We start from the raw sequence: 13,124 nt of genomic DNA, 5'->3' as shown, positions 1-13,124 counted from the left end.
AGATAGAGTTAGAGTATTAAGAGTGTTTAAAGGTCATATGTCATGAAGATAAAGCAATCCGTTTTTATTAATGTTACATTATAACCATGGGAACACTCTTTATTCAAACTCACTGTAATAGCAGATACATGCATACATGTATCGCAAATATATATATATATATATATATATATATATATATATATATATGTGTGTGTATAAGAAACAGAGAGATAGATCAGTTCATTATGGGCTAGCATTGACCTTTGACGGGCCCTGCTCCCGTTTCTAAAACTAAGCTGGGCCTGATGGGCATTTAATGTGCACTGCAATCTACTGTCAATCAGCATGGAGAAACAAAGAGCAGCCATGTTATTGCAGCTCCCTCTCAAGAGGCCCGCCTTTATGGAAATCACATGCGTGTACCATTTGGAGAGGGAGAGGCAGAATAAATGATTATTAGTGTGTGTGTGTGTGTGCTGTGTCGGCATTGTAAGTGTATCGTTGTATTTGTTTGGTCTATCAGACAAAAGGATCAGAAGTACTCTGAGACTGAAGTCTAGGTGTAGGAACTCAACCTCAGCAGATCTGAGATTCAAAGGATACCTGCTGCCGCCTGGGACACAGTAAAGTGCCTTGAGAGCCGTTCTTCAAAGCTCTTTGAAAAAAAGTTACTCACAACTCAAACAACAATCAGGTTGGGATGCAAGTAAAAGGAGGTATTATTTCTGACCCTTTGATTAAACTTGGGACTCCACCACACCACAGAATGTACGGGATGCAGCTGCTGCAGTTGTCGCATTAAGTTGCATTAAGGCGAATTTTTTTTATTGATTGGCCGCAAGCAAAACCATACAAGGTCTTTTCTTTTCTCGATCTGGTTACACAATCAAATGCAGGTATCAATCAAGAACATCTGATAAGACTTGGTAGTGGGTTACTTGGGTGACACCTTTAAAAAAAAAAAAAGTATTGAGTCCCAATACCCAGCCCTACCAAACACAACCAAAATGGGTCCTCATCCAATACACCATTTGCTTCGTTTTGGGAAGCATCTGCTCAACAACAGCCCAGCTGCTCATGAAATGTGTTCACCTTTTTCTTAAAAACCAAAATAGAATTTGTGACCCGTTGTCAATAAACAACATCTTCAGTACTTAGTCAGACTGGTGATGTGCGAATGTGTTATTTGCTTTGGTTTTTCTAATTATTTTGTATACATTTATATTTATTTCTAATTTTTTGTTGTTCTTTACCCTTTTATTTCTCCCTTTGTATTGTGTCCTTAAAGTCCTGTCTTGTTAATTTGTAAAATCAAAATAAATATATATCTTCCAAAGGAATGAGTGAATGTCATAGACAGTGGAGGGAAGTCGAGCGATGCACTAGAACTAGTTTTTGACTTTATGTAGCAAAAACAGTATAGACCACCATGGGCGGTATTCTTTTTTAAAATTATCCCACAAAACAAAACAATACTACGTCTGCGATCATGCCATCAAACAGAGTGATCGCACATTTCCTTTGCCTAGAAGCCTGCATGTGAGGGAGGTACGCTACTTGATGGACAAGCAGAAAGGAAAGGACCGACCTCAAGCATGTACCGACAAGCCATTAACAACCTTCCAGGTGAGCAGGTGTGGAAATGTCTCTTTCTGTGGTGGCGCACATTGGAAATAGTGTGGCAGAAGGTTGGGGCAGACAGCAGATTCCTGAGGTGGGATCTGGTGGCACTTCAGGAGGACCAGGCAGGATTATTGATGGGCCAATTAGCAGCCAGTGTATGTGTCATCCTCATCCACAGGGGACTCTCTGATAATTAATGAATAATTTAGCATGCCTTTATGTAAATGCTGATAGGGGGTAGAAGTCACTGAAATACCACATTTCTATTGTTAAGGAATTGACAAAGTACACCTTTGAAGCATAAGGAAATCCCCTTTGTGTGCCGTTTCCAATGGCAACAATAATGTATACTATTATCCTATGTAAGAAGTTGTAATGTTTTACTTTAATCTTTTTGTTTAGTTAGCACTTCAAAGCACCCAAGTATTCAAATAGATATCTCCAATTTCTCTTCCAGAATGTAATGCTTATTGTTTCTTGCCTGACAGTTTGCAGGGCTATGATAATTAACATGCCTTTTCTGTGTGCAAGTCTCAGATTTCTTTAATTCTTTCCTTTCTGTAACGTCTGTAGCCGGAGTGTAAATTTAAAGCCTAAAAAAACAACCCAACAAAAACACTCAATAAATGACAGTTTGACTATGTGTCTATCAATATGTTACTCTTTAGAGACTGAGAAACGCTACCCTTATTTTAGACCAGCCGCACCAAATGATTGCAATTAACCAGCTGGTGGGCATTAAACCAGGATTACTCAGCAGTCCCTTTCTGCTTGCAAGTGGCTGCGATTTATTTTCATCCCTTTTTCTTTTTACTTTTCACAGGACTCCGTCTCATGATTTCTTTCCTCAAAAGTAAAAGTGTGTGTCCACGCCACAGGGCTGCAGGAGTTTCTGTGCCTCGCTGTGGTTTGCGGTGAGCTTTATGGTCTGGATTGAGCTGGATTTCACTTTGGCTTTAACGAGGTGACACTGAATGCTCTCCTCCTTCCCTCATTGACCCTAAAAAACCCTTTTAAGGACTTATAGAGAGCTGTCCGTAAGGATGTTAAAATGTCACTTAACAAATCAATCCCCTCATTTGCATGCCGACGGTGATACGGGCGCACGCGCATGTGCCCGCGTGCGCGCGCGTCACTGGGGGTGTAATCGAATGCACATGTTGTATGCAGAGTGTTGTCAGCGGCAGACTGTTTTCTTTTGTATCGATTACGGATGAATAAAGCAAACACTTGTCAGGTTTGTATACAGCAGAATGACTGTTTCAGAACAAGCCGATCAAAACATCCTGAACACCGGATTCGCCGTGTTGCGACGGAGAAACATTCTGCATGTTTACATGGGAAAAGAAATTCGCTGCTGAACCACAGACTGTACATTTTATTGTATTCTCATTGTGCGTGTCATTAAATCCCATCAAATCGGTGTGTTTCCAAGAACAGCAAACATCATCAACCGGGGCGGAAGCCTTTTCGTCTTTTCTTCTCGCCGTAACACAAGTTTATTATCGCTCATTTTGATTCTCTCTACTTCCTCCAAGTTCAACAGCCCCCTTTCTTTTTTCCTTCTACTTATTCTTCCACTCCAAGTGCTGCTCCCTTTTTCTTTCTTTTTCTGTTGCTCCGTGCTCTTTCTTCTCATCATCCGATCCTTTGGATCAACTCCTCTGGAGTTGCCTTGCCCCGAGGTTGACAAGCACTCTGATTAAAGGGCTTATTAGCTCGTTGTAAATGAGAAGCCGATTGTCATTTTGAAGCAGGCAGAGGAAGCCTGTTGCCAGCCAGGGTAGAGGGGGCCCCCCAACATGGAAGAGGGGGGAACCAAAGCAATGGGTGACGTAAGGAATGAGAACCTTGGAGCAGCCGCACAGTCAACAAACCATTTCCTTTATTCCCTTATTCACACACACTCGAGAAGCCCAGATGGGTTGCGTGCGTCGCTTCAGTTGCCCCTCCTTCCTGCTCGACTAATTAGATAGGTCACAACTGTGAGAGTTCTGGCTGTGGGTCAACGAAGGCACTCGCTGGCAAGTGGAACCCGAAACTCTAACCCCAACTCTCTCTCTGCCGCTCACTCCTCCACCCACTTGAAAAGCAAGAATATCATGTTATGGGGTGAAAAGAGGCAGAATGAGCAGTGATTGGAAGAGTATCTCCCCAAAACAAACATGTCATGGCGGATTTGGTTTTAGTCTGACAAATGGTGTAGTGTAGACTGCAAAAGTGGTCCAATTTACAGCACCGACAATGGAGTAAACAACACTGATTGAGAAGTAAATGGATGAAATGGTGCCGACTCAAAGTCAGAAGGCAGCAATGGTGTGGTTGTCGTCTTCTGTTTTTTGGTTTTTAAGCTAACGTTTGGATCATAAATGGGACAGGGATGTCGTAAGTGTACAGATTGTAAAGCCGGCTGAGGCAAATTCAGAATTTGTGATATTTGGCTATATAAAATAAACTGAATTGAATAAACAATATGATGCGACACAGCAAATAATAATAATTTGTTCAAATAAAGGCTTAAATATAATATGTCTGGAAGATAATATCTTTACTGGCAAAAACAAAAGAGAAAACAACGACAATGAGAAGACAGCTATTTCACAACAGTCTCCTAAAATCGGAGCAGCAGCTCCCAAGCACCTGCAGCGAGTCCAGCCCTCCGCCCGCCTCCACACAGAGAGGCCGACAGGCGAGCAAACGCATCTCCAGTGTCACAAGACACATCCACAGTCGGGTGAAGTGAGCAAACGCTAAGTCAACAGTCAGAGCTGGTTAAACACAGGGCCACTGAAGGAGGCCTCGGAGCGTGCTGAATGAGGGAATATTTGGATAGCGGTTGAGGAGCACAGTTGTCTCAGACGATTAAAGAGTCCGATGGAGGACCGGGCGGCGTCTCCGCCTGACGGAAGGTGAGGAGGCCTCTCGACACGGAGAGGATTAGGACGAGTGGCTCGACTGGTCAGCCCCTCAAGGAGAGGTTATTAGACCGTTGGGTAATGTGGAGCTGCAGCTTGTTAGTTGCTGCGTTTAAATGTACGGCGGACCCTCAAAAGGTTAATAAATCCCAAATATATAAGCAATAGAACATAACGATGACGAGGAATAAGTGCAAATGCCAAACCGTTGATGGCAGATTGTCAAATGTGAGCATTCACTGGTTTTCTTGTTTGGATATTAAATCGAAATTAAATATTTGGGGTTTTAAACTGATCATCAAAAGCAATACATTTGGATATTATGATAGGCCATATTATTACTGATGCTATAAACTATGAATAAAATCAAAAAATGTAAACTTATTTTTAATATATACTTAAATATAATTCTCAATTGCTATACTTATTTCACTAATATCTTAAATTATACGCAATTTGAAATAAATATGACTTAAGTTAATTAGATTAACGGAAGAGTTTGAAGAGTTTGATGCACACTGGATCCGTTTAATTGCTTTCCAACAGATCATTTTTGGGGATGTTGCATACATCTTTTCATATTCTTGTATCGATATCAGCAAACATCCCAACAAATACTATGTTAATGATTTCTCCACTATGTTGCCAAGCTCTTATCTTCTTAGAATTACACCTTATCTTATGAGGGAGGGATATTTATTGTGTGTGTTTCTGTGTCTGATAGCAACAATATATATAAAATACTTGTTGGAAATGCTGCACCAGGCACATTAACTTGGGCAAAGAGCAAAGACAACCATTTCAATAAAGCAAGCATGACGACACAATATGTCTAGTGCCTGTGATTTTTTTTTTTTTAAAGCATCTCAGTAGACGTTCGGAGAAATGAAAGGAGAACGTGGAGGAGTACAGGAAAAGGGAGAAGGACAACATCAGTGAGTGAGTATGTCAGCAGCATTAGATCATCCCATTTCTCAGGCTCTCATCGGCCTCCTCCATTACGTCATTGAAGAGCAGGACGAAGAAGAGGAGGAGGAGGAGGGGGCGAGAAGGACAGGGAAGAGCGCGAGACAGCGAAGAAGGGGGGGGGGGGGGGACAGCTCGTAAAACACTGAGCACACAGTAAACATGTCTGCCTTATGCATGACAATACCCCTACAGTGAGCGCTGTCTGACATTAGCCAGATTACCCCCCCCCCCCCTGTACCCCACGCGCTAGTTCCCATCCAACAACAAGGCTTCGGGAGGAGACACCAGGGGAATAGATTAGCGCGAGGCTAACATGGTAAACTGTGTTCTGTTCCATGGGGCCACGGGCTAGACGACGTTCAGACTTTCACTCACTTAGTCATTCACAAGTGCGTCAGTGTATCTCCGTGGTTAGTGACCGGTCCTCGCAGTGGTTTACCTCAGCTCACACATGGATCCCCGTGGGGTTCCTGTGAGGATAAGCCGTGGAGGCTGGTGGGAACGGCATAATGTGCGTCCCAGAGGCTGTCTGATCGGTGCGGTGCAGATGAGAGGTGAACGTAAACGGCAATGATCTTTGACTTGGTGTAGCTGGTGGTCTGAGGCAGGGAGCTATCATTTTGTATGGTGGGAAAATAAAGTGGGACTCAATACCGCCTGCAGCTCTCCCTCAGTGTATACAGCCACTGGACTGAATTCTGCATAATGACGTTCATCTAATGCAAATATCACCCGAAGCACCCCTTTTCATCTTCCCGGATCAGACACTGGTCGGATAATGGACTTGTGTGCCACGATGACATCGTTTCTGGAAGTGTGACCAGCTGTCAGCGTATAAACGTGACAAACTTCAGAAGGGAACTTTCAAAGCCGCTGATAGTGCGAGTATATGGGGTTTGGGGGGCAAAGGTGATGTGGCTCATATTAACGTGACATTTGTCTGTTGGCGCTGGGCAGGAGATGTTTACCTCGGCAGGCAGGATTACTGTGGGGTGACACATTAACAGCTGGAAGATCAAGAGTGAGGCTCCATGAAACGCATCGCTGTCATAGTTCAACGTCAAAATTACTGACCTCAGAGAGAGCTTCTGCCCCGAGTTTAAAGCTGCACGAGGCAAATCTGACCAATTGGAAGCGGATACTTCCAATGGTTACTACCAATGTATCCCTCCTGTCAAATGGACCCAGGTCAGATAATAGACATCCTTAACCAGCAACCGTTTTACATCAGAATGACACCATTGTTTGCAAAGCATTTTGAATACAGCAGTTACTGTGTTTGCTTGAAATGGGTGCCCCCCCCCCCCCCCCCGAGTCCATGTTTTTACATGTTGGGCGTCGTGTCTGACCACAACTGGGATTCAAAAATATACTTGTGGAGCAAAACAATAGAGCAGAAAGTGGCTGAGAGCTGCTGAGACTAAAACAAGTTGCGTGTCGTTGCTCACTCGGAGTGGTAAAGCACCGCTTGCTTGAAATCTGGGTTTCATAATTACATCTGACAAACAATGACATAAGAACTGTTCATGTGTCATGACCAGGGCTCCATCAAGCCTGGGTCCAGACCTTTGTACTCCACTGAGTACAAGTGGACTGAGTGAACCGAGTTGAGGGCAAGGTTCCATCGTAAGAAATGATCACCATGGTCAGCTTCAACGGTTTTGTATCTTAAGGAGTCATGAATTAGTCATAAGGATTACAGCTAGATTGTAAGTTCAGTGAAAGGGGGTTACATGTGTACCTCTTGTCTAAAGATGGAGCCACAATTTAAATGATTCGAAGATACCACTTCCTGCGTATTCAAATCGGTAATCAAGGAAAGTAACACGTGACACCTGTCTATACGGTCATTTGCACATCCCGTGCCTGCATAACACACTCTAATCATCGCTGCTTCAGGCACAGAAGTAATATCCACATCCTGCAATAATTGCACCCTTATAATAGTTTAAAGTATTTACAAACATTATTTTGGTGTCCAACATCCACAGAGCAGCGATGTGTTGGGTACTTACAGTTTGGGTTCACCACATGTGGCGGTGACCTGCGGTTACCACTCTCAGTATCAACTTCTGACCCATCACTCAACCGGCTTTGCCCATTCAACGAGAGCAGAGACTCTCACACGTTGTGTGAGGGCAGTTAAACTGATGTGTGTCAATGCTTTGAGTGAGCAGTTGCTTTAGATGGGAGGGGGGGGGGGGGGGGGAGGCCAAAAGTAATGTGCCGCCCGTCTCTCCCATGTGTGTGGTTTGCAGATCCATCAGCAGCACTGCAAGAGTCCAGATGACGGAAGGGAACCAAACATGTGAACTATGGAGCTGCAAGCGGACCCAGTAGACCTCCAATGGGTTAGATGGTGATTGCACCCCACCTTCCACAGAAAAGAAGCATATTTCTGATGCCTTGGGGGGGAAAAACACAACACTTTGGACCCGGATTGGTCCCCCACTGATCCAGATCTATATTAACATTAAAAATATTGAATTATTGGCGTTAAATTTCAAGCATGTCGAATTGTAGATAATGCTTTGAAAACTGAGATTCTGGCCGCCACAATGTGTAGATCTCAGCCTCTAAACTTGGTGGTCCACCATTAGACGCATATGAACCGCGGATTAATTAGAGTGTAACGTTAACCATCATAGTGGGAACTCAATTTTTTCTCGCGATCGCTGTATGACAATAGTCATAAAAATATGATCAGGACATCAGCATTTATGCTTTTCTAGTCGCAGATCTCTGATAATATAACCAATTCCTACAAGAGGAGAGCTGGTAACCATGGCAGCACCGCTAATAGCCATCATCTGTTCACAGTGTAGGTAACTTCATAAATTCAGTTGGTTGAATGAGATGTTTTCACAACAATATTAATAGATATTAGGAAGGGAATTATGAACCGTTTACACTACCTATACGCAGCTTATAATAAATCATTAAAACTACTAATGAAAAGATTAGTTGTAAATTAATCCATATCAATACATTTAATTTAATTTCCTCATCATCTGAATTTAGAAGACATTTTAGAATGGTGGCAAAAAAAGCTGCTATAATCAAACAACAAAGGGAACTTTATCTGCCAATGTGGATCATCAATGACTGGCAATTAGTATCTGCATCAAAAAAACTTGATCAGAGATCTCTAAAAATGATATATGCTCCCTTTTTCCTTTTGTGATCCGATCCGTGACTGATCCGGGATGATGATTATGATCCATTGCTACTATAACAGACAGTGGCTGTCAGTAGCTACAGTGAAGCAGAGACACACGACATAAACATTGACGTGCACACAAATACACACGCAGGCGTTTAACACACGATCACCTGCTATGCCTCTAATGGTTAGCAGACCTGAGACGTGGTCATATATAGTGGAATGTCAGAGAGGCTGACAGTGCCCAGAGACATGTAGTTATCTGGCGGAGGGGGGATCAAGTTCTTAACCTCTCCTTCGACCTACTGGTAAAAACAACAAGCAGCCCCTGATCTCGGTGGCATGCCGCCTCCAGAGTCGATGTCTCTCCATGGATGTGTGAGTGGGTTTGTGATGGGTCAAGAAAAAGGGAGTTTGCCTTTACAAGCAAGCATTTAAGTATACTGTAGGCACGTCAGTGTAGCGAAGGTGCATGCTTGACTTAAGGCGCTTTGTCTCCAGTAAGTCCGTCTAAAATCCAACCATTCCTAAACACGTCAAACTCACAGTTTTCAACTGAACCGGAGCCTTTGAGCCTCCAGTGCTGTGTAAGCCAGAGGTCAAACAACAGCCTGTGTAGGCACACACACTTCTTACTCAACATTAGTGATGAACGCGGACGCTTCCAACTCCAGAGCAATATAAACCAAGCTACAGTTTGATGTAATGCTAATATCTTCTGCTGGATTTATTTTGTATTTTCTTTCCATTACCAACCATGCAGCGCTCTCTCTCTCTCTCTCTCTCTCTCGCAACAACAAAAACAAGCTGCCGTTTTGCACAGCAGCACAATCCTTTACTGTGAGAGGCTTTTAATGGCCTTTCCAGATTGGGCCCTAATTAGCTGTTAATCATCTAGGGCTCATAACCAGAGTGGAGACAGCAGGCATGTGTGTGTTTGTAAGCGTGTGTGCATTTGCGTGTGTTTGCGTGTTCTCTCGTGCTGCGTATCCGTGTGTTGCGAGGCCATTAGCAGCAGACAAGCTAAAGAGAGCCAAACAGCCCATTAACTCCTTCAGTCTCCCTCTCTCCTCCGCCACGCTCATCTCTCTCCCAACAGTACCACAGTTGCCAGCTGACACCCTCTAATGCCAGCTATCTGTCATGACCAGAGACCTGTCCACCCACACATCCCTCCCTCTACCTCGCCCTCGGCCCATTTTATCCTTTTATTCTTCCTGTCCACCCTCTTGTACTCCATCTCTCAGAGTCCGTCTGCAAATGTTTTTAAGTACTGTACGATCGGGTCTTTTAAAGACAAATGTAATCCTACGCTGGCACCGAACAGTTAACTGATTGACCCAATTTGCATGACAAATTAACATTACATTCAAATATATTACTGTGGAACCACCATTAGCAAGAGGAGCCAACATCTTGCAGGAATGGATCAATGTGATGTGATGGAATACTTTTCCTATCCTACCTAAGGATAATTGATCAGCAATTTTACAAACTAGGAGTATGCGTTTATGTTGTTATGAAGCCGATATGAACAATGCCTTTTTGAAACCCCTGAAAGCTTCTTTTTTTCTTGTTTTTCTTTTACAGAGCTTGTTAAATTTCTGTGCACCTACACCTGCCTCCTGGGCTTGGCTCCACGCTGGATCAATATCTCTATTTGCACACAGTAGAGAAAGAAAACCGCAGACTGAAAATGTATCAGCCTGAGAGCAGTAACTAGCAGCTAGCTGTGCATGAGCGTAGACCATTTGGATAAGTCGAAATTGCCTCTGCAGTGCTAAATTGGGCACAAAGGAAAGGACCAGAGGAAATTGAGGGAGCAGAGGTAGATGAGACTGCAGCACTTAAACTGGCAATGAAAAGCCGCTTTGTGCTTGCAGGAGCACAAAGCGCATTAACGCACACTGGCTTTCAAGTCGCTTTCTCCAGTGTTACTGTTCTGACTGATTTTTTGTGTGTTCAATAATAATATTCAAACTACACAGATTCTAAAGGTGAGTATGTTCTACTTCTGTATATTAGACAATATTGACTCAGGAGAGCAGTATTTAAGACGTAAACTCACTACAAGGTCATCAAAGATTATCACAAATTGTGGAACAGCACTACAATAAAAACATGATAGAGTCGCATCCATTCATTAATCTGTTAATCATTTCTGCCAATTATTGTCGTCATTATTGTTGCTATTAAATGTCTGAAAATTGTGAAAAATGCCCAACATAACTTCGGTCTGACCAACACGAGCATATTTTCATATACTATAGGTGTATACTAAGGCATATTTAAAAAATTAATAATTTGAAAAGTTGACCACCTATTTGTTTACGCCATCAACAACAGCAGATGACAACAAAATGTCATGTATTTTCCTTCTTTCGTACCAATTAAATTCAAACAAGACTGGAAAACAACATGCCACCTCCAGCCCCAGCTTCCCCCGATACATCCACCTTGGCCGAGACCATGCTGACAGGCAACGAGGGAGAAGTGTGTGATTAATGATAGGGGCCTGGTCATATCAGCGGGCTGGTTAACAGACCCGACCGCATGACTACACAGGTCACAGAGCACACACAGCCTCATCAGCACCCATTACTACTGTGGGCACACATCAAACGGAAGTCGTTTCACCCCAAACATTATCCTTACAGGGAATGTGGACAAATCCAAAATTGAACAGAATGAGGACTTTTTAAAGCAGCAAAAATTGTTATTTGCATTAGAACCTATGATGTGGTTTTGTAGATACTTATTTTCCTCTTGAATTTGACCCCGTCTAGACAGAAAACACATTTGACAAAGACAGCGGGGCTTTGAGGATCAGTAACACTCATATTAAGTAAGAAAAGATGAAAAACTAAAAGCACCAATAATAAACTATTCCAGCAACAAACAGAAATAATAAATCTATCGGGCACTTTTTTTTTTACCTTCTAGACCAAAGCAAGGTAATCTGATCCAAAGAGTTACCTTAGTTTTAAAAGCCCGGTGTGTGTGTGTTTGTGTGTGTGGAAGATGAGAGAACATCCACAGTGAAAATATGACAGCAAGTCTGACAACATCCGAGATGCCTGTCCACTGAATGTTTCTGCTTTGGGCTGGAGGGGAGATCAGAAACGGGATACCTCATCATCTCTCTGCACACAAACAGAGCTGCAATCACACACACATAAACGTGCACCAGATGTGTGTGCACTGAGCGAGCGCAGCAGGAGAGATGGCGAGGAGGATAGGGATAGGAGGTGAGGTGATGTTGGATCACTTTGCCAACATGGCAGTCTGAGAGCTGGGGCATGTCGGGAGGAGATCAGGAAACAACACTGTCTCTTTGAATTAGCATTTGCAGCTAAAACAGGAGAGGCAGAAACCTCTGGCAGGACTTCAGTTGGTCTGGGTTATTTGACATGTGACATGTGTGCGTGTGTTTACAATGTGTAATAGCGACATGTAGATTCTAGAAACTAAAAGTAATGACTATATCGACGAGAACACTTCTTATGGACGCCTATAGATTGTGCATGAATGTGCAGCTTCTGTGCACGTTTCTTACCAGGCGGTTGATGCGTACGAACTCCTCCGGACTCTTGGCCCACGGAGGCAGCTCCACATCAGAGACCGTGATGCTGTCCTCCGTCACTCCCAGGTTGTAACTGTTGGCGTTGACGAACATCTCGGGGAGGTAGTAGAACTCTGGGATCAGCTCCTGCGCGGACACAGCACAGAGATATATGTAAACGTACACACTGCCTTATTGTTACTTATCAACAGTAAGAGTTCCCTTAAATAGATGACACGGGCTTCGTTGTGGGTAAAATGATAATGGTGAATACAGGAGGCTCAGAAAAATGACCTGGCCAGCCTTCAGATTTAGAAAGGTAGGATGTCCAAGACTATTAAAAGAGAGCTGAAGAAGTAAATCGTAGGATAAGTGTAAGTAAGAGTTAAACAGATTAATCAGGTTAATCCCTGTATGAATTAAATTCAGAAATTATTTAAGGATTGCTTTGTGTGTGACTCGTACAATTGTACAATTCATGGGAATTACATGTGTGACTGCTTGTCTGCTGCCTGCATTCGTGCCTTTGCTGCTATAGAAGATGTCAAAAACGTCTGAGCGTGCACTTAGTTGTATTTTTTCATTACTCAGTGTGCGTTTGCTTTGTCTTTTGTCTGTATCCAAGCAGCAGAGAAAGCTCCCCCCCCCCACCTTCGCACAACAACAGAAATGTCAGCCAAATTCTTTCCGAACTATGATGATTTTATTTGACTGTTCCAAGCAACACAAAGTATTTTCAAACTAAAGAGAAATGCTGTTATGACTTTAGATGTTTGGCCATGTGTTGTGTTTGTCGTTAAAGCAGAACTTGTCGCAATGAGGGTAAACATTAAGATTGACTTTGAGCTTAAAAACCATATCGATAAATCCATATGGCCCTCCAGGCCTTGACGGTAATGTTGTCATTGTG

At 43.1% G+C, this 13,124-nt stretch overlaps 1 protein-coding gene across 1 annotated transcript in view; it reads right to left on the bottom strand.

The window, feature by feature from the left end:
• lrba (LPS responsive beige-like anchor protein) overlaps window positions 1-13,124 on the bottom strand; it is a 181,634-nt gene that overhangs the window by 25,527 nt on the left and 142,983 nt on the right. The window contains 1 exon segment of the mRNA XM_056409971.1: window positions 12,209-12,361. Within this exon segment, the coding sequence (XP_056265946.1) occupies window positions 12,209-12,361 (153 nt within the window).

This window comes from Pseudoliparis swirei, chromosome 24, assembly GCF_029220125.1.
Source record: "Pseudoliparis swirei isolate HS2019 ecotype Mariana Trench chromosome 24, NWPU_hadal_v1, whole genome shotgun sequence".
In the NCBI taxonomy this organism is placed as follows: Eukaryota; Metazoa; Chordata; class Actinopteri; order Perciformes; family Liparidae; genus Pseudoliparis; species Pseudoliparis swirei.
Note: the sequence above shows the minus strand (reverse complement) of the source record. Positions and strands in the feature narration are given on the sequence as shown.